This window comes from Sturnus vulgaris, chromosome 16 (assembly GCF_052056855.1).
Source record: "Sturnus vulgaris isolate bStuVul1 chromosome 16, bStuVul1.hap1, whole genome shotgun sequence".
Lineage (NCBI taxonomy): Eukaryota > Metazoa > Chordata > Aves > Passeriformes > Sturnidae > Sturnus > Sturnus vulgaris.
The window spans coordinates 5622270-5642973 of NC_142258.1; the positions used below are offsets into that span (position 1 = coordinate 5622270).

The window sequence follows — 20704 nt, forward strand, 5'->3', positions numbered from 1 at the left end:
TCTGAGTTTTTAGGGGCAGTTTTAAATACTAAGAGGCAGAACTAATCTCCTTGGTGGAACTCTTGAGGAAGACACCATATCCACGTGAGCTACCAGTGGTGTTTTGAAGACCTACCTTGAGATTAGTTCTCAACAGGAACCCTCCCAGCCCTCACACTTTGCACAAGCCCAATGCACCACCCAAGCTTCCTGTAAGTGCCAGTTTTGCTAGAGTAGGACTTAAGCTGTGTCCAGGGACTGCCAGAAGAATCGCACTCTTGGGAACACAGCTCAAAGTACCTGTGCTCCCAATGTATTAGAGATACACCCAGCACCCAGAGAGCCATCCAAACCACTCAACACAAAATAACATTGCTGCATTTGTTTACTTGGCCTTTAATTACCTGAATCACCACTCTGGGAGACTGAGAGAAGTACCACAGAGGAATTCCAAAGAGGCTAATTAATGCTGTCTTGGTCTCATAGGTTTCAGAACAGCGAGTACTCAGAATGCTGCCACCTCAAAAAAGATAGATCAGGTTAGCAGAAATATAAGTCTTCAAGAAGGAATGAGTAATTAAGGCAGAGATTATATAAAAGCTTAATGAATACCAGATTAAAGATATTGTTAAGATCTAATAATTTTCTAATAATGGATACAATGCTTCTATCACCTACAATGTTATTTTAAGAACAGGTTGAAAGTTTTTGATTTCTTTCTTATCCAGCTGTAGACATGTTGAGAACTACTCTATTCCTGTCCATGCACACCTAGGCTGTGTACAGCCCTGTAAACACATCACAGATTGCACTGATCTGATGATCAGGCAACACACAAGAATGCTCTACTAACCCTTACTCTTCACTTTAATGTTTCTAGTAAATACTGCTAAAAGCATGAATAATAAAAATGGTGTTTTCTCTACTATTTACCTCCAGATTCCAAGGCAAAATCCACCATCCCAGTCTTGTCTTGAGAGTAGAGTTTCAGTGCATTATTTACAATAATTTGTGCTTGCTAGAGGTGTACACATACAAGAGAGTGGAAGGAAAAAGATTTTAATAAGATCAAGTGATAAAAAATGATATTTACATATCTGTGAAGTTGCAAGCAACTTTCTGAGATGCTGCACTTCATCACAAGCCTTTGAAAGCCTCAGTCAAGACAGAGGCTACTTTTAATGCATGGAGGCCACTTTCAATGCATGGCTGTCTGCTTTAAAATACAAGTTCATACTGCATCTTGACTGCTGCTTGACGTCTCCTAAAATCATTAACACTTATGTTGACAGTCCTGCTCCACAAAAATGCCCACAAAATAACTCTTTCCAGATTTAGCTGTACTTTTGAGACCTTAAAACTCACTCACCGCTTCTGTGATCCCAGAAATCCCTGCATTAGTCACAGCACTTGTAACTACTTCAGATGTTACTTTTTGGTTTGTTACAGACATATGGAGAGTAATGTTCTTGAGGATCTGCAACTCAAGATCCCGCAGCAAAGTCTGTAGATCACTTTTGCTCACAAAATTGGAGGTAAGCCACTGGAGAAGTGATTCAGGAAAGTCTTCTTGTTGATCACCAAAAAGCATTAGCTTGACAGATTCTTTGACCTGGGCATCTACCTAGTAGAAGCCATTAATAATTATATTATTAGTTTATATATATATAAATATACAACAGGCACATAGTTAGACTGTTATCAAAAATTATTAAATAAAAGTTGATAATCCCATATCAATATTGCAGTGTTTTGTTGGCTACATTCCAGTCAGACCTTTCAAAAGGCTTCAAAAGAACTTAGGCAGGATTTTTTAGAAATAACTCTCAGATAACAAGCCTAACTTGCTTTTACATGAGTTTCTTTTCCATATTTCCATGGCTTAGCAAAATACATCAACAAAGTGCTGTACAGAGAACTGCTACCATGTCATAACTTAAAAGCAAACCCCTGCCATTGTAGAAAACAAGCAATAAACTCCTCTCTAGTAAAGTGTTATTCACTAATGGAAAAATTCACAGTAACCCTACATACAACACTGTCATTCTTTAAGGTTAACACTTCCTCCATGTTACATCACTGCAGTGCATTTCAAGAAAGTTAGTGAACAAAACTAAGTACTATCAAATTTTATTGGGACAGTTAAAGAAGTTGCAGAACCTACTTTTTCATGAATGACATCCATTTTCTCACAACTCGTCTTCACACTTTCCCCAGATAACAGCTCTGATTTCATAGAAGCCAGCTCTAGTTCTAGCTTTTTAATTCTGGACATAAGTAGACTGTACTGATCATCATCTCTGACAAAAACAAGGAGTCAATCATTAGCAAATGAGTAGTTGGAATCATTCCATCAAAGGTTGAGATTATACTTGTCTAATAAAAAGTGTTCTCCTGGTTGAACTGCTCACCACAATACACACAGTGAACTTGCAGTTCTAACATTGTTACTTAAGGCATACTTAGAATTAATATAGTCAAAGCAAAGTATTTTGAAGTAATGGAAAAATCCAGCAGTGATGACTTGAGATTATCAGCAGGCTGCCAAGTTTGTAACTCAAACATATACAGATTTGGGGGAATTTAAGGGCTTCTGGTAAACCAGTCAAACTTTGTGTGAGTTTGCCACTAGTTAGACTGAGTCTCAGGCTACCTCACTCAAACCAGAGTAACTCCAGAGGCAGTGTTGAGTTACAAATAGCAGCTCATATATGACTAATATAGATCAGTGTCCAGTGAATGCTATAGAAAAAGGTCTCAACCATCATTCTAAAACTATTTTACATTTAATCCTAATTTAAATGGCAATTCAGCAAATAAGCCAAAAAACAAGGGACAAAATTTAGAATTTATACAGTGGAAGAATTTAAATATAGAGCCCATCAAAAGCATTTAGTTTATATTTCATTAAGTGATCTGAAGGAAAACTAATGCATTTATAAGAGGATGAGAAGCCTCTCATTCTCCTCCACTATACAAATAATTTTCTCTAATGAAAGTGTAGTAATAGGGTTGCCCCCACACTAGAGGAGGGTCCTGTGCTGATGTTCAGCATCACAGCTGAAATCCAGTACAAGACAGAAGTGCTCCTGCTGAACCTCTCAGGGTCAGTTAACTGACAGAAGATAAGGATCACTGACAGTTGGCATCAGGAATGAAAAAGCAAAATATATTTGAAAAGTGCTTATACCTCACTGATTTTGATTTGGCTAGGTCAAACTCCTTCTGGATGTCCTAAAAAAATACAAAAGTTAAGTTTTAACATATACAAAGAAAATCAAGTGACAGAAAGAGGATAAAGAATGCTATATGAAAATAAATTTTAGCACCACATATATGAGATTGTGCTCACATTTATGTTTATGCCTCTGTATAACAAAGTTTCATTCCAAATAGAGCCTGCCTCAATGGTCAAGGCAATAATGTTTAAACTTTGAAATGAAACCCTCTCCAAGAAGGGGGAGCAAAAACACAAACAAGACTTCGAGTACTGTAATAGCCAGAGTAAAGGAAACTGCTGTTTGGGACAGCAAATAAAACTCAAGACTATTTTACCAACAGGTTCCAAGTAGAACAAGTCAGCAAAGCTCACTGTGAATACCTTGGATTCAGCTGAGAGTTTTCTAAGAAGGTCTTCCAGTGTCTGGATGCGCAACTCATGTTCTTTATGTAAAGCCAGGAAGTCGGTCTTAAAAAACAGGGAAGAGAAAGGGGGTGTATTTTCTTTTGGAGCATAAATACCATAATTGATATTTTCTGTAAAGTGTAATTTTCATTCCATTCTGTGAATGCTTAAGTGATTTATCCTGCAGGTAGTGTGAGAAATTACAGAATCTGTAATAAATATAGAAGTCTGATTTAGCTGTAGTAGGGGTTATATACAGGGGAATTTACCACAAAATCCCTGCTTTGTCACTAGTCCTTCCTATAGTCTTCTTTATAGGCCAGCTGTCTGGAATTAATCCTTTGTCAGCAATAACAAAGGAGGAACAAATGCTCACTACTACTCCTTATTGTTTATTTCTAGAGCAGAAAAAGAATCCTCCAGTCAATTTGCTCACAATCTGCATTAGTAAAACAGAACACCTCAATCAGTATCAGGAAACAACAATTACTGTCTTACCTTTTCCTCCAATTTCATATCTTTAAGATATTGACTCATCACATTTTTTATTAAATTCAATGTTTCACTTCTGTCACTCATGGTGGCAACCTGATCTTGAAGATTCTGGAGTAGGCTCATCACTTTGTTATATTCTTGGTTTCGGTCATGGCATCTGTCAGACACGAAGGCCATTTGCTTTTCCAGCTCACTTATGCGACCAAAGTCAAAGACATTTATGGTATCCTAAAGCATAAAGACAATGTTTTAATACATAATAATTAACTTATTTACATTAATCTTGTGCAACAAGTAGTCATTGCAAAATACTGTAAACATAGGAGTTAAGAGGTCTTAAAATAGATGCAAGTTCATCCCTAGACTGTTCTCCCATACCTTTGGGGGTTGCACAGAATGAAAATAATCATCCTGTGGCTCAGGAACACGAACAGAATCATCTCTTTTCTGTATTGTGTCAATTCTTGTCCAGTTCAATGGAGGTATTAATGAAATGAAGCCATCAAGCCCCCAGAACCACAAACCTAGAACAGAAATAAAAAGTAACATGCGTTTAAAAGAATTTTCCCTTCTGACTGCTTATACCTACAAATGGTCTTTTAAAGGACACAGCTACCCTCAATTCACAAGGCAGGTGCCACACAATAGACACTGCCCAGTCTAAACACAAGTCAGCTTTAAAATTTTTAAATCAAGCACTCAAGAATATCAGGGAACATCGATCAGTTCCACTCACACAGTTGTGAGGCAGGCAACTTGCACTTACATATACCATGGTACAAGCCTAAACTCATACTACTGCTTTCCCTGGCATCTTGGTCACATTTGGTGATTAATATAGGCCAGGTTTTCTGAAAGCACATGTAAATGCTGCCTTTTATCTCCATGGAAAATATGTTGCATTATACACTTAGTAAATATCACATTGCATTAACAGCTAATAAAAGCTAGAAGTAACTTAGGCCTCTGTGGAAATAAAAGAGCATTTCACAAGATTACACTTGTTTTTGCATTATCTTAGTGGGAAGCAGCAGCATTTTCTACAGGGAGTAAATTCTTTCCGTGTTCACCCTTACACAGAGGACTTTGAATTCCCACTGTAAGTTTCCAAGAAGCTTCATCTTCTCCACAAAATAGCTGCAAGTTTTTAAGACTCACAAAGGCATGAAACTGCTTTTCAGAAATGGCCCAGCACTTCTGGGAAATGCTTCAATTTGTTTCATTTCAAAGTTGACAGCTGGCCTGGAATACAGCCTACTAAAGTCAGCAGTATCTTAAAGCAAGTAAAACATGCTCCAGAGCAAAGGAAAGACTTTGGATGAGTTGGTAAAAACTCAACCACACTCCTATGGAGACTGACAAAGCAATCAGTACCCAGCCTACTCTTCCATTGCTACTCCTATGAAGGGAGGTAAAGAAAAAAAGGACTTCAGTGCATTTACTTACTCAGCCACTCCTTCTAAAGAGCTCTATGCAATTAAATCAAGAATATTGCTTTGCTATTTTGCTATTGACAAGCAGAAAGCTTGCTGACTTGTCAGCTCCCTGGAAGTTTGAATTACTGCCCTGTTCACAAACAAACTTGCTCTTTTTCAGTTCTGCATCTTTTTCATGAATGAACTCAAAATGCTTTTTTGGAGCAGCTGTAGTAAAAACGCTGATTTTTATTATAAGTGAACAACTGACATACCTAGTAGAAACAGGAGTGGGATAAGAAACAGTAACCACCTGTAGTTCCTCGGAAGGCATCTAGAGAAAGAGAGAAAAGTTTACAAGAAATAAAACAATTATGTAAATGTGTTCTATTATAACTGGGTTAATAACTTGCTCATAAAATAATTATGTTAAAGGATACACACCTTCTTATAAGAAACACCTTGAGCAAAGACATCAGAGTAACAAGTTGATACCATCCAGTTCTAAGCAACCTGAACATGCCAGAAGCTGCCCTCCCTAGAAGACAAAAGGTGGGAGTGTGAAATGTAATTACTGCAGTACATGTTCAAAGAAACCAAGCAGAGGGACATGCAGCTGTGGCCAACAATGCATTTGCAGAGTGGAGAAATGCACGAATAAGGCAATGCATGCAGCTTATTGACATCTAGATATTACAAGTATGACAGCATTGTAACATCAGCTACTCAACAAGGTCAAAAGCCATGCAAGGAGAGGAAGTGCTCATTTGTCATGACAATGCTAGCACACTGGAAATTCAGTATTAATGTCTGAACATAAGTTATTACACACTGGAGACCTCAGTATGCTCCAGGAAATGCATCAGTTAACAGCAGAAGTTTTTGGTAAGAGGAATACCAATATAGCAAGTGACTGCCAAACCAAACACACCCCTTTATTCTTGACACCCCATATTCAGTGCTATTCACACACTGTTCCCTCATGAAACAGTCTGGTTAGTCTCCTGCAATGCCTGTGAACAGAAACACACCCTCTCACTAAGCACATTTTGGTCAATAAAGTAGCACATGCATTTCAAGACAAAGAAGCTACAGCACAAGCCAGCTGAATTAGTTCCTTGCCAAAAGGAACAGGCAGTTCAGACACACACACACAGATCAGAATAGTAACCTGGAGAGAGAATGGCCAGCCAAAGTAGAGACAACACCTTCTGTGACACAAGCCATCCCGTCGCTCCCACTGTTCGCAACACGTGAAGCATAAAGTAACCTGGATTACAACAAATTAACTCCATATTGGTAACAGACACAAAGGAGCTGAAGGTTCTCTTCAGTACATGCAGTAAAACACTCTGTCCCCTGCCCATTACATGTTCTTCAGAATTTTAAACCATACCTTTCAGTAATCTCAAACTTGGTTCTTCACTACTTAAAAGCAAAGCAAGCCACTAATAAATAAGAAGTCAAGTACAATCAAGACAGTTTAGAAACTGAATTCTCATGGGCAGAGATAAACACACTGAACACTACCTGTGCAGTTAGAATATCACTTTTCCAAAATCAAAGTTTACATTTTGTAACATGTTTATCTAACAATGCCATGCAAAGTGTAGCAGAGAATTGCAAGAGTACTACCACAAAAACAAGCTTTAAGCACATCATTACTTTGAAAGGATCTTATTTGTTCAAAATTATACATCAAGTTCATTATCTGGGTTATTGTGCAGAAGCAAGAACAATTAAAAATTTAAAATTCCAGTGATGTCCAATAAATATTGATAAATAATAGAAAGTATTCCCACCTAAAAATTACAAGCAGTAAATTTCCATTAAGCTGAGTGTTCCCAAGGATGTTTAGTAGGACAGTTTTGTATCTCTTTAAGAGAACAAAACTACCACTACCAACTCCCCCATCCAATGTTACTGCAATAAAATGCTGTAACTTAAAGCCTGCTGAGGCCAACAATTACTATGTCCAAGACTAGGACCAATCTTTCTACAGAACAAACTACACTGTGTATGTTTAGAAAATAATCCTACGTTTTTAGATTAGCAGATATGTCTGGGTTAATCTGAGGGATTATAGATATACCAACCCAATGTTTTGCAAATCATTTAGGTGACTGAAGTGTCTCAAATCATTTTCCTTTGCTGAATAAAGAGCACTCAATAGATCCTTGATGCCTCTGTCATTCAAGCTAGGGAATGCTCATCTCACAGGGTAGATTCTATCCCTATATAAGATTCCTGTAAAAATTGACTAGCACTAGAACAAAAATAAAATGTTAAAACCCCTTTATTCAAATAATCTGCATACCAGTATCTCACACCTTGCTTTCATTTAAAGTCAACTTTTCAATCTAGCAAGCATACAGATCTCCCCCAAGTGCAATAAACTAATAAACAATCTCACTTGTTCCTTCTAACAGATGAGATGCACATTACCCTATACCTTGCTTTCACTAATAGGTAAGCAGCCTGCCAAATTTGTACAAAAGCCAAAGTCAGAGCAAGAATTCAGACAGAAGAGGTGTTAAGGAAGTTAGTAGTCTAGGCACTTTATATTTTTACCCTACTTTGATAGATGAAGGAAGGAAAAAAGCCCCAAACACAAAACGCGTGATTAACATTGTGAGATTGTGATGCAAAATAAAAGCAAACAAAAATGTCCAAGTCAACCTGCAGAAGAAAAGGTGTGCCAAATGGTCCTTGCTACCCTTTTAGCCCATGAGGACTGCATGTGGTCTGTGGTGTATATTTCAAGATGTTTCTTCCCTTTACAGTCATCACCTGTTGATTGTGGTAACAGTTGATTAATGGGATAAAGCCAGGATCAAGTCAAGACTGTTACAAGATAACTAGAACACGTCTATCTCACATTATCAGTTATCACCCCAAAAACTGCTAAGCAAACTTCAGGGGAAGGAAACTTGCTGGGGGATACACTACAGCAGACCAGGGTAATCACCATCCCCCCCACATTTAAGTTGCAAACTAAATATTTACTTTGTAGCTTCCACAGTGTCAGGGGCTGTCTGGTACTACAGCAACAACCTGGGGTAGAGCCCAGGACTGAGACTACATCAATCACTACACTTACATATTGATTCCTCATTCACACCAAGATGACGATCTTCTCTGTAGAACTCCTTTACATTCATGCTGCCACAGTAGTCTGAGTGAGCTGCAACACATCCAAAAAGCACACATGGATTCTAATTCAAGATCAAAGCCTTTCATATACACAGATCTTAGCTAAACTGGCTTGGTTCACTAATAAAGTCAGATTACTCAAAGGAAACCTGAAAAATTATTGAGGAAGAAGCCTACTCTGTGCAATCTTGTCCTTTCTTCTTTAAATATCAGGAGGCCTTTTAGTCCAAAACAATCTTTTCAGACAGCAAAGTTTGTAAAAAATAAAAAACACAAAAAACCAAAACAACAAAACAAACAACCCAACCAACCCTAATCAAGTAAGTCCCTGTTCCCAACATTCCACCAAATGGGTCAGCCATTCATTAAATTTGTGTTGATTTTAACAAACTTGTTACAAGAAGGAGAAGAAAGCATTAGCAATTTTAAGGCTCTGAGCAGAGAGGAGGAAGAGAGTAAAGTTCTATTCACATGCAAAAATCAGTTACCTTCTGCCTATGGCAATTTAACTTCACTTGTAGAGCAGGTATTATAGAAGAGAAAGCACCAAAGAAGAAATTAATGTTTTCAGGGGAAACAAGATGTGCTCTAAAGTAGTGCAGAGTGATGAGAGAAGTTTGAGTTTTCCAAGACAGATTTAAACAAGCTTTAAGTGCATAGCACATTTAAAGGTGATAAAGACCTAAAGACAATGAAAAATTAGAATTTGACACTATCACCACAGTTTTAAAAAAATCAAGTTTCTGAATTCAAAAACTACTCTCTACAACTTTCTAGTAAAATTACCATGTGGATCTCATATAAAGGAATCTTGACACTTTCAAAACAGAGGAAAAGTATGAAAAGTGTAGCACAAGTGAGGTAATAATAAAAACTGAGAAAGACAGGAGCCAGCCAGAGGACTATAGAAGACTACCATAGTGCCAAAGAAGTGCAGAAGAAAAAAAACCCAATGCACATACTCTTTGTTTGCAGACCAAGGAAGACAACTGAAAAGGTACCTTTATATTCATAACCCAGCTTCAGCAAAACCATTTGAAATAGTTGCACTAATAGTGATGCAAAAGATGCTGCAGTATTTTTGACCAATCGTAGAATCTTACTCATGTAGAAATACGTTCCTCCTATTGAAAAAACAGTGTGAATACAAATTATTCATCCATAGAAATGGATCTGTTCTCTGGTCATCATTAATTTGGGTAAGAGTGAGGAAAAAGTAGGGAAAGCCTTTGTTTAGCCAAGAGTGTGAAACTTCAGGAAGCGTGGTATGAAAAGCCTGTGTGTATTAGATACTGCATCAAAGCTTTTGTAAGAATTACACACCCTGGATAATGACTTCAAGGCAAAATGTGTAACTTCAGCAAGAACAGCTTTGCTTAGTGAGAATGCAGAACTCTAAAGAGCAAAGAATTCCTTGCTTAACTCAGGATTCCTTCCTGATGTGAAGTGCTGATCCTGATTTTGGAGTCACAGTTCCAAAAAGACACTACAGAGTTATTCAGGATTTGAAGGAGGAAGGACCGTTTACCATCTTCCCTGCTGTTACATCAGAGGAAGTTCCTACAGTGGCCTGCCTGAAGTGCTAGAGACACACCCTTCTCCAGAGCCACAGGAACAAAGCCAAAATCCACCACTGCCACTGTCCTAGACTCAGCCACACCTCAAAAACCTGCCATGACTGTGTGTGCCTTCCCCCACTCACCCCCAAAGTTTGACTCAAACCTGTAGATAAAGTTCAAAGGAATGTACAAAGATGAGGAAAATTCTCTCGTGTGAATACAAACTCTCGAGTATGGAGTTTTCATGCAGTGCTACTTTAAGTAGTTGACTGTTCAAGTCAAAAGAATTCCACCCTGTGCTACAAACTAACTAAAAAGAAATACTTAACTCAAATATTTGAGGTCACATCATATAGCCCAAACAAACTAGTTTCTTTTTCTTGTACTGAAAACAAACTTCATTCAAGACTAACAAACCGACAGTATTCCAGATTTGGCTCCTTTCTAATTCAAGGTCATTAAAGAAACAAATCCTTTGTGGTTACTGGGGACTACCAGTAATCAAGAAACTCCAGATACAAGAGGCAGGCAGACACAGACAATGAGGAAAACAATCCACTGGATGGAGATTGTCTTGAAAAAGCAGAACCTTATTTATACAGACTCAATTTTTCAAGCTCTTGGAATGTAGTCACTAGAGTGACTATTTGGAATCAGTTTTTCCCCTTGGAGTTCAATTTTTCATGTAGTTGAGGTTTAGCTTTTAGAAACATTATAAAAAGCTGCAAGGTTAAAAGAGGAGAAAAAAAGGAAGCAGGAAGTTGAAAGCCCTCTCAGAGATTCTCTTGATAGCATAAGCACTGCAAAGTAACAATTTTAGTCAGACTTGAAGGTTCTAATCATGCAAGGGATAAAAGAAATTATAAACAAAAAAGCACAGAAAGTTTGTATCTGAAAACTATGACCAAATATTTCATAGGCAGGGCCACACAGATGTGATGTCAGATTAGAAGACTTACAATCAGTGCTGGCTGGCCAAATAATTTTATAACTTACGATTCCAGAGGATTTTAATTTTGTAATTGTTTGATTTCTATAGCAGCACCGAAAAATCAGTAGATTATTATATATCAGAATCTGACAAGTACATAAAATTTTAACTGATACAGAAAAAAGTTATATGAAATAAGGGATCTCTAGAATTCAGTTATTGGCAAGTTCATCAGGGTAGGACAGGTGTTTAAATAACACTATGCAGAAATTTAGCACAAGAGGAAGTAACTTACTAGATGCATGTTTCTGGCTCCTGTCCCTAGTGTAGATCCTGGAGGATGGCACGTGGGAAGCTGAGTAGGCAGTGAGGACCTCCTTCCTCTCTGACAGCATGCTGCAGTCACTGCACGTGTAGCCGTTCAGCGTGGGCTGCAGCTCTGCTGCTGCTGCCATGCCCCCGTTCCCCTGCAGCAGCGTGGTGTCACTGCCTGCAAAACAGAGCACAACACCCAGCACACCCATGTCAGCACTGCCAGCACTGTGCCTGTCACACAGAAATGATGTGGAAGGAAAAGCCAAGTTTAGTTACCTTTGGGGTCACCTTCTTCATCAAGGCCTGCAAACAAACAAACAAAAAAAAATATTGGTCCCAAATATAAGACAGATATGAACTGAATTACAATACCTGACAAAATCAAGTTAGCAGTCCCATTAATTTTAAGACTTCAAAGAAAGTCTCTTTATGGTTAGCATTTAATATATTCTGCAGCCCATCAGAGAAACATCTGTCCAGACCTTATGGTAGCAGGGTAATAGTTGTGACAATCATCCCACCACAGAAGGGGCAGACAAAGTAACATGAATGCCAACTGCAGCAGCTCCCACCAGACATTAAAGCAGCTAATTACAAGCTTACAATGCTTCTGCTGCTTGGTAACTACTTTGATACTACTGTATTTAAAATTCTGTCTTAAGAGCCAAGTTATCTAAAATTTAGAATGGATTCTACCAAGACTGACACAATTCTTCCCATCAGGAGTCTGGGAAGGTCACAAGTATTCTAACTGGAAACAGTCTGAATTGGGAGATATAACAAATTGCTGGTCTGGTTCTACACAATACTTCAAATAGACAATACTTGATGTAGACAACTTTCATCTTTTCTTTTCATTGAAGAAAGAAGGTTCCAGAAAAATACATTTAAATTTAATACATTTACATTTAATACATTTACAGTTAAAAAGCCAAACCAGCCAGCCACACATAAAAACCTAGAAAAAGTGGCATTTCAGGGAAATCCTGAAATGCCACTAATTTGAAACTGTCACGTAAAGTTATGTTAAGAAGAAACATATTTCTGCCTATAAACAAATAAGAAAATTCTTTTCCTTTGGCTTTTCAAAAACAAATTACATGCTCACCATTCTTTAAATACAGAACTCAATGTACGTTTTGAAGAAAGCAAGGATAGGAGATAATTATGGCATTGCATCACAAAAGTGTTTATGTTTGCTGGCACATTAACTCGACTGTGCAACGTCTTGACACTAACCATGCCAGTAAATCAAATTTACAAGCTGGACCGTGAATTTCCAGTTGGCATCTTAGCCAGTAGATCCCTAAAGCAGAAGTGCAAGTACACACACATTTGGGGATAGGATGGACAACAGGTGGGGCAAAGACCATAAATTTATACACACCAAACCAAACAAAAAAGTTTGCACAGTTTGATACAAGCAATAGCAACTATTGCCTACCCCAGAAATGATCAACTTCTGTCTGCTCCCGAATCAGAGACTCATCCAATATAGTGGATATCATTGATGTATCACTGGCATGGCTATTGAAACTGCTCTGGCTAAAAATAGATGAGCTGGACAGATTTTTCCTTGGCACATGTCTTCCACTGCCAGACTGTTTGGTCATACTTCTGCGTTGCTTCACCACCCTAGGAAACAAAGGCAAGTAAGACATAGCACTAAAGACAAATTTCTGTTACTCTCTCACTTTGTTAATAAATGAATAAACAGATATTTCAACACTGATGTGACTAAACAGAGCAAACAAGGTTTAAAAGGAAGGCCTCGCCTTCAAGCACCTATAACGTCACAAAGATTTTTGTAAAAAATTGTCATTGCAAACCACATACTGAACATAAATTTCAGAGTATGGCAGTAAACACCAAGAACAAAATATAAGACCTGTAGGTAACCATTCTGCATTATTGTGTTCAGACAGTAAGACTCAGGATTTAGTTGAGATGACTAGAAGTGCTTACTTGTTTCCAGCATAAGAGCTGTCATGAAGGGAATCACTCTGTCCATCATCTGCTTTACTGTATCCTCCAGCAGCCAACCGTAAACTACGCCGTGACATTCTGGGCGAATCAAACACTGGATCTATTTTGTTCTCAGTCTCAAAATCCAAAGCAGATGAAGAATAACTCGAACTGCAGTAAAATAAGAATAGCAAAGTTACTGGGAGAATTTTCAACCTGGTAACAAACACATTCTTTAAACTAGTCCAAGTCTCCATTAAATGTAGTTTATTCTGGGTTATGGTACAATCCCCACAAGATACACCAAATAACCCAAATAATCTAGATATAAGTAGTAGATATTCAACGTTCTCCTACACAATTCATATTACAAGTTCTACAAACGAAAGCAAATCACAAAAAGAAACAACCACCATGGAAACCACAAGAGAAGTTTAGCCAGAGCACTCACTCATTCTTCTGGGACCAATTTGAGAGTGGAAGCAATTCATGACACAGTTTTTGCACCATGCCTAGCAGCAAATTAAAAATTACATGCTCAAGTTGCAAGGTAAAGATTAATTTTCAGTCTAAGTTTATTTTTGTCGATTTTCTGTTTGACAAGTCCTTGTTTTGAGAACTGAAGATCCATATGTCACATTACCCTGAATTTCCATCTCTCAACAAGTAGGAACTTCCTCCCTTTAAGAGACTTAAAGACTTCCCTACTTCAGCTATTTCAGTTTAGCTACCATTATTTTTTTTTAAAAAAGCATTCTAAAAACATTGCTTAATTTAATGCAAGCCATCAGAAATATTTAACTCTGAACTAACAAAGAGTGTTTAGAGACTTTAATTTGTTTTTCTCCTCAGAGGCAAGTTTATACAAAGATAACCCTCACATTGTTACCCCAGGAACTCCACATTTTGACACGTCATTCTCTCAGAGCCTCCCTGAAAACTTACAGTGAAGACAAAGCAGCAACACAAGGCAAATACAAACAGATTAAGCTGAGGAGTGTGTAAGAAATACATTTACCAAAGCAGAAGTTTAGCCTAAAGCAGAATTCTCATAACTACAACCAAAGGAAACATTCAGTTACGTAAGCGAGCTGCTGGCACAGGGACTGCACAGCAGGTCAGGTTCTAGAACTGCTCAGCCCTGTGACCCACAGCATCCAAATGCTAAGTGCTCTGGGCCAGCTTTCATAAGGACTCTTCTCGGGCCACAGGGATATACAGAGATGTAACACCACTTCAGTACTCCTGAAGGTTTCATTTGGTTTTTAGAAGAGATAAGCAAAGAATTGTTTAGGACAGCAGTTCCTTCTCCCCCAGACAAAAATAAACAAGCAAATCAGATCTGAATTGGTAGATTCAACTGGGCAAACTGTACTTGAAATGGAAACTTTCCCTTTAAAAAATACATACAGTTACTAAAAAATGTATTTGTCTAAGAACGATTTAATGGAAATAGTCTTTTCACACAATCATTAAAGACCTCAGAATATTACAAAGTAATAATATGGTGAGCATTGTGTTGCTTTGGCACACAATTAACACCAGAAGGCCTTGAAGCTACACTTACAGTAATGATGTGATTCTGACATGGTGGTGCTTTTGAAGTCAGTTTCTTCATTGCTCCTCAATGCAAAGTAAAGTATATAAGATGGGGCTGTCAGATCATGTCAACTGCATTTATTTTGGCTAAAAAACTAACAACACGGACAACACACTGCCTGAAAACATCTCATGGCTCCAGCACCAGCTGGGCATTCAGCCCATAAGACCAGACCAGAGTCTGTCCAAAGTCGCTCTTTCTATTGCCCAGAGCAGCACAGATTTGATGGCAGGGCTTTGGCTCTGTGTGCTGGATCTCACTGGTCTGCCCTGATAATGCTGGCACGTGCAGTGCAATCCTGTGCAAGGCAAGAGCCCCAGCACAGCTTAACAAACCCAGCATATATTATTAAATACATTAGGCATGTTAATCCTTGCTTTCATTTGGCTGGAGGAAGGAGAAGAAATAACACATTTTTTCATCTACTTAACCAATTGTAGACTAAATTAATTTCTACAGTTTTCAAAAACGCTAAGTATAGACGACTCATACTCTGACAGATGTGAAGTGAGACTATGGGTTAAATGTAGCTCCTCTTGCTGTTGTTCTGAAAGGGTCAGAGCCACAACAGTTTTCTGTTGTGTCCCTCCCTAAACAGTTGTTTCAGATCTCAGTTTTGCTATTTACATTTGCCACTATGCATTTGCTTTTCCTCATCTTCACCCCACGTTTCTTACAGATACTCAATTCACAAGAACACAAAGTACACAGAACAAGCTGACAGCTGTGACCAGCCTCAATTTGTTTCTGTTTATGAACACTTGCTGTTACCAAGTATCTCAATGAGCATTTATATCAATGTGGGTTGAATAAATACCTAGAAGTTGGGCTCCACTCTCTAAAAAACCCCAACAAATCATCTTAGAATCTTTTCCTCTTTAACAAAAGGGGCTTGTCTCTCGTGCAGGGTAATAATTCTTTTCACATTATCTATCCTCTGGCAGCAGGACAGTACCTAGAAGTCTCCTAATTTGCCATCTCACTTTCCATGCTTTGGAATGCAGTCTTTTTTCTTCTACAGAAAAGACTACAGTAAATTTTAAAAACCACTGCCTTTCCTTTTAAGGGCCAGAAATGAACCTTCACATTGATATCCTCCTATGCAATACATACAGCTAACCTAAAGGTGGGATGCAATTAGCATATACTCCTGGATAACCTCTGCAAACAGTGAGGACTGGTTCCTTCCCCCAGCAAACAGCACCCATGGCTGCTGGCAGAGCTGGGCACTGAATCTAGTCTTACATTTCCAGCTTCTTGATACCTCCTTCACATGAGTTTCTACAGAACAGGAATGTCCTAGACTTCAGTGGGTTATTTTTCAAGTAAATGGAATGAGAATGAGGTCTGCCAATTTTAGTATGCCTATAGCTTGTCTGAAGGACCTTAAGTGTCATTTATTTTTAAATACTCCATGGAATGAAATAGGCAGTGATATTCTTGACTAATAGGAATAAATAGGCACATGCAATACACCTAGAGAAGTACAACTCAACGGACATCTTCCATCATGGACAGACATATAGCCAATACAAAAACATTCACACCCTTTCTAACCAGGAGGCATTACTTACATTAAGTGACCCAGGACACTACCTTGAATTGTTTAGTCATTTCCTCAGTCAGTTCCAGAGCACAGCTAAAAACCTCAAAGGATTTTATTCAATTACTGTGCAGAAAATTACATCCCAACTGAATGCTCTGACACAGAAAAAGAAAATCAAACCAAATACTTATTGATTTAACCCATATTTGTGAAGAAGTGTTAAAGGCACCCACACTGACAACACAATTCAAAAGACACTGGTGACTAAAAAGAAAGATCAGTCGTAAGAGTGGGGTGTAAATTACATGTTGACAGGTGGGTGAGATTCACAAGTTTGACTTGCATTTGGAGGAGGATAAAGATTATTTAGGTATATCAGTTAAATGTTTTTCTCATTTGAGCTGGAGGAGTAGAACACTACAGCTATGAACACACAGTGGTTCCATAGAGTATTAATATAAGTTCTATTAATAAGTCATGGCCAACTCTATTAATAGCTTTGTGGTATCAAACTTCACTGCACTGCTTTCTGCAGGACTACATCCCAAGCCAATTTCTTTAAAGAAAAGATTCAGTAAAGATTGAATTGTCAAAGGCAGAATAAACTGGATCTGAATACAAGCAAAACAAACACAGGTGAGGGGGTAAGAGGGAACAAATTTCAATATGAAAATATTTCTGATCAGCAAGTCTTGCTTTCCTCAGAGTCTTTAAATATTGTTTGACCCAGTGGAGGAAGAACTGCAATAATAGATGTCATTCTGCACATATACAGCAAGCAAAGGCACAGCAAGAGTCTGCACAAAGGACTGTAGTTTACTTTCCTGACACCCCAAAAGCACTGTCATGTCAGTGTACCAAGTAGTTTTCCCCCATTTTTTTAACATTTGGGGCCTCACACAATTTTAAAGGAAGAGCTTGCCAGTCCTTCTTTTCTACAATAGGAAGAATTACAATTAATTAATTTCAACCTAGTTTAACTATACTGGCCCTCATTAATTCAGTTACTAAACTTTATCTTACCCAGTTCTATCCATTTCTAAATACCTACGCCTAATAGTTTAACATGGTGAAATGGCAAGCTGCAAAGTTTCAGTACATGGAGCCCCTTCACAACTTCTCAGTGCTGCAAAACTGTCTTCATTTATGTACCAAGACAAACATTCGGTTGTCCCCTAAATAAACCACACCAAAGTCATAATGAAATATCCTCCAGATGTCCAATAGGATTTATCTCATTCTGCATCTTCCTTTCTACTTGCCCACTGTTTCACTGCATGAGAATTTTGGACAAGAATACCAGAGGAGTTTAACCTATCAGGAGTTACAATATTTCAGCCAATCTCTAAGGTACATTTGCAACTCAAAGGTAACTAAACCCACTGAGTAATACAGAAGTGAAACTGCTGCTGGATACAAGGCACAGAGATGACTTTGATTGCCCAGTATGCTTTTCTTGAAATTGGAAAATCCACTTGTATTTAACCAACATTTTACCAATAGTTTTTCATAAAATTCAGGAAAAATTGCAGTTCAATTAATGCAACATAAAATACATCACATTTTGCAACACTACCGACATTAGGCTACAGCTAAAAAAAAAAAAAAAAAAAAAAAAGCCATGATCCCCAACAGAAAATGGAAAGATACAGTTTTGGAGCACACAAAAGTAAGTCAGTAATCTCTTAATGCAACAGTTTTGCCAACTTCTGTTTTATTGGCAAGTAGCCAAGTATTCTCCAATCTCTATACTGGATTTTAATAACAATACATAATAATGACTAACAGAGGGAATAAAAAAGCAAATCTCATACTGCATCCTAACAAACAATCATTTTTTAAACTTAGCTAAACCAATAACTCAGGTTCACTGATACAGTTTCAAGTATATATCTCAACTCAACAGCAGGAAAAACTCAAAAGATTAAAACAGCAACAATCTGTTATATTAATACTAAAAAGCTCAAAATAGGCATCACAACACTTGTTCTGAATACATAATACAAAAACTTTCAAACACTACAGTTAGTTTCTAGAAAGCTGATTTAAGAAAAACAAAGATACAAGAAAAAAACCAATATCATCAGAAGATACAGGAAAAAGATACAAGGAAAAGCAAGCTCATTAGAACACAGAGTTTTACATTCACCCACCAAGCAGCTTTGCTAAAAGAAATAATCAATATGTTACTTCCAGCCAAAGTCCCACACTAGCGGCAATGAGTGTGCAAAAATCAGTGTTTTAAAGTGAAAATGGTTCCAAGTCACAAAAGAAAGCACACACCAAAGTTACAAGGCACAAAACATCGAAGAATTTTGAGGACATATTTATAGAAATCCAACAGCAGTTGTAACTAGGCGGACACAAGTTATTCCTAGCAACTAATAAACACTGAGTCATTATCTTAGTCATTGTCCTGTTAGTTCAATGTTTTCTTTCCTCCAGTTAGGACATAGCACTTGTTTTCAAACCAGGCTAGAAAAAGCCCACTTCTTCAAAGAAGTCAGCTACTTACCATGAAAGCTCAACTCTCCAGGATTAGCAACATTGAGAGAACAGTTTGTCCACAAGAAGAAAAGGGTTCTCACCTGAGTGCATATGTATAGCCAGTGTTCTCTGGCAGACATTGGGGAGGGGTGTACGTGTGTAGACGTGAAAAGTCCATGTTGACAGTTTCAAATCATACTGTAAAAGGTGAAAATAAAGTAATGCAATGACTTAAAGTTACGTAAAGTCAATCTAGGAGCCCTTGCACTGTTCAGCCTGTGTTATTAAAATTTGAAATAAAAGATCTGTTACCAGAAACATGGAGCTCTCAGTAGTGGAGTAGTATTGCTCCTAGTGCCATATAGATATCTCTTATCATTACTACAGGAAGCTCAGGCTATTTCCGACTGTGACTTTATGATACTATTTTCAGCTATTTCCAAGTTCTCTGGAACATGACAGTTTTGAGCCAAACTCTTATCACACCAAATTACAATACTTCCACAGGAACTACATTATGCTGGCATCCCCTAACGAAGCTAAGTATAAAAATCTAGAGAACTGCACAATACTGCTTCAGAGATCTCTTCAAAACGTGTTTTGCTTTGAGTGCCCTCTGAGCAAAGCACAGGCTGCTCTGTGCACCAACTAAAGATAATGCAGATGAAACTTGAGAAAGTTTTTACATATAGTCAAATGATTTTACTCTAGCACTTTTGAATACCATCCACTAAGCAGTGAGGGAGTACCCTTCATTTCACATAAATTATTCCTGTCATTAAAACCACTGAATACACACCCTAGCAAAAGAGCCAACTGCAGAGTGACTCATAGGGTAGAATTAGGCACATTTTCCAGAGTGCCATCCACTTCCAAAAAAACAACAAATCCAAAGCCAAAACTACCAAATCAAAACCACCCAAGAAACATTTGTAAAACTTTCCATGAGGTCCTTGAAAAGTATTATAGCTTCCAGAAGAAAATAAAAACTGATGTTGTCATATTAACAAACTCGCAGAGCTGCATGGGTGACTACTTGTGGTACTATGAACAATTTGACTTTCAATTTCAAAGTATTTGCAAAAAACCTTCAGCTCTTCTCAGTTTTATTAGTCAAAGAAAATTTTTAATTTTGTGGAAAGGATTCTTGGATGATAGCTTATTTGTAGTTAACAAATAGGGATTTGGCTATTCTGGATATGCATGGTTAGCAAGGCAGAATCCTGGCTACTTTCAGATTATCTATGGCTCCTGTTTCAACAGCAGTAAAAATATTCCACACATCTGTGATGACCTACCTAAACCAGGATAAAAATATCCCCAGCTAATTTTCATAATCATATCATCAAGCATCTCGTTTTGGAGATGCACTTTCCTATGCTGAAAGAAGAGTCTTAATTTTGTATAGCTACACATGCATAAGAAACAGGGACGAAAGCAGGTACAGGCAAAAGCAGCTCGAAAGAAATCTGTACACGTAACATTAAAATGCTCTTAGTCCACCTGTAGCCTCCAAATCCTGAGGTCAGTAAGGCAGGAGGATATTTCTATTACTACTGATGACTTAAAAAAATTAAAACTTCTGGGCCTAAGCATCATAGCTTCCTGAATCCAAGCACCTCCCATGCCAAGTG

At 37.9% G+C, this 20704-nt stretch overlaps 1 protein-coding gene across 7 annotated transcripts in view; it reads right to left on the reverse strand.

The window, feature by feature from the left end:
* Window positions 1-20704, reverse strand: part of SUN1 (Sad1 and UNC84 domain containing 1) — a 33108-nt gene that overhangs the window by 3401 nt on the left and 9003 nt on the right. For 3 of the 7 annotated variants that reach the window (XM_088174350.1, XM_088174349.1, XM_088174351.1), the window contains exons 2-20: window positions 19172-19268; window positions 13438-13608; window positions 12917-13107; window positions 11749-11775; window positions 11453-11647; window positions 9669-9791; window positions 8615-8698; window positions 8194-8304; window positions 6686-6784; window positions 5959-6052; window positions 5790-5848; window positions 4478-4623; window positions 4103-4327; window positions 3581-3667; window positions 3170-3213; window positions 2140-2279; window positions 1349-1599; window positions 913-997; window positions 384-499 (exon numbers count right to left, since the gene is read on the reverse strand). In XM_088174350.1, coding sequence (XP_088030476.1) covers window positions 384-499; window positions 913-997; window positions 1349-1599; window positions 2140-2279; window positions 3170-3213; window positions 3581-3667; window positions 4103-4327; window positions 4478-4623; window positions 5790-5848; window positions 5959-6052; window positions 6686-6784; window positions 8194-8304; window positions 8615-8698; window positions 9669-9791; window positions 11453-11647; window positions 11749-11775; window positions 12917-13107; window positions 13438-13608; window positions 19172-19248 — 2325 coding nt within the window. In that variant the 5' untranslated portion in view covers window positions 19249-19268. Of the gene's footprint in view, window positions 1-383; window positions 500-912; window positions 998-1348; window positions 1604-2139; window positions 2280-3169; window positions 3214-3580; window positions 3668-4102; window positions 4328-4477; window positions 4624-5789; window positions 5849-5958; window positions 6053-6685; window positions 6785-8193; window positions 8305-8614; window positions 8699-9668; window positions 9792-11452; window positions 11648-11748; window positions 11776-12916; window positions 13108-13437; window positions 13609-19171; window positions 19269-20704 lie in introns of all 7 variants that reach the window. The other 4 variants (XM_088174352.1, XM_088174354.1, XM_088174353.1 and 1 more) reach the window with 4 other exon arrangements.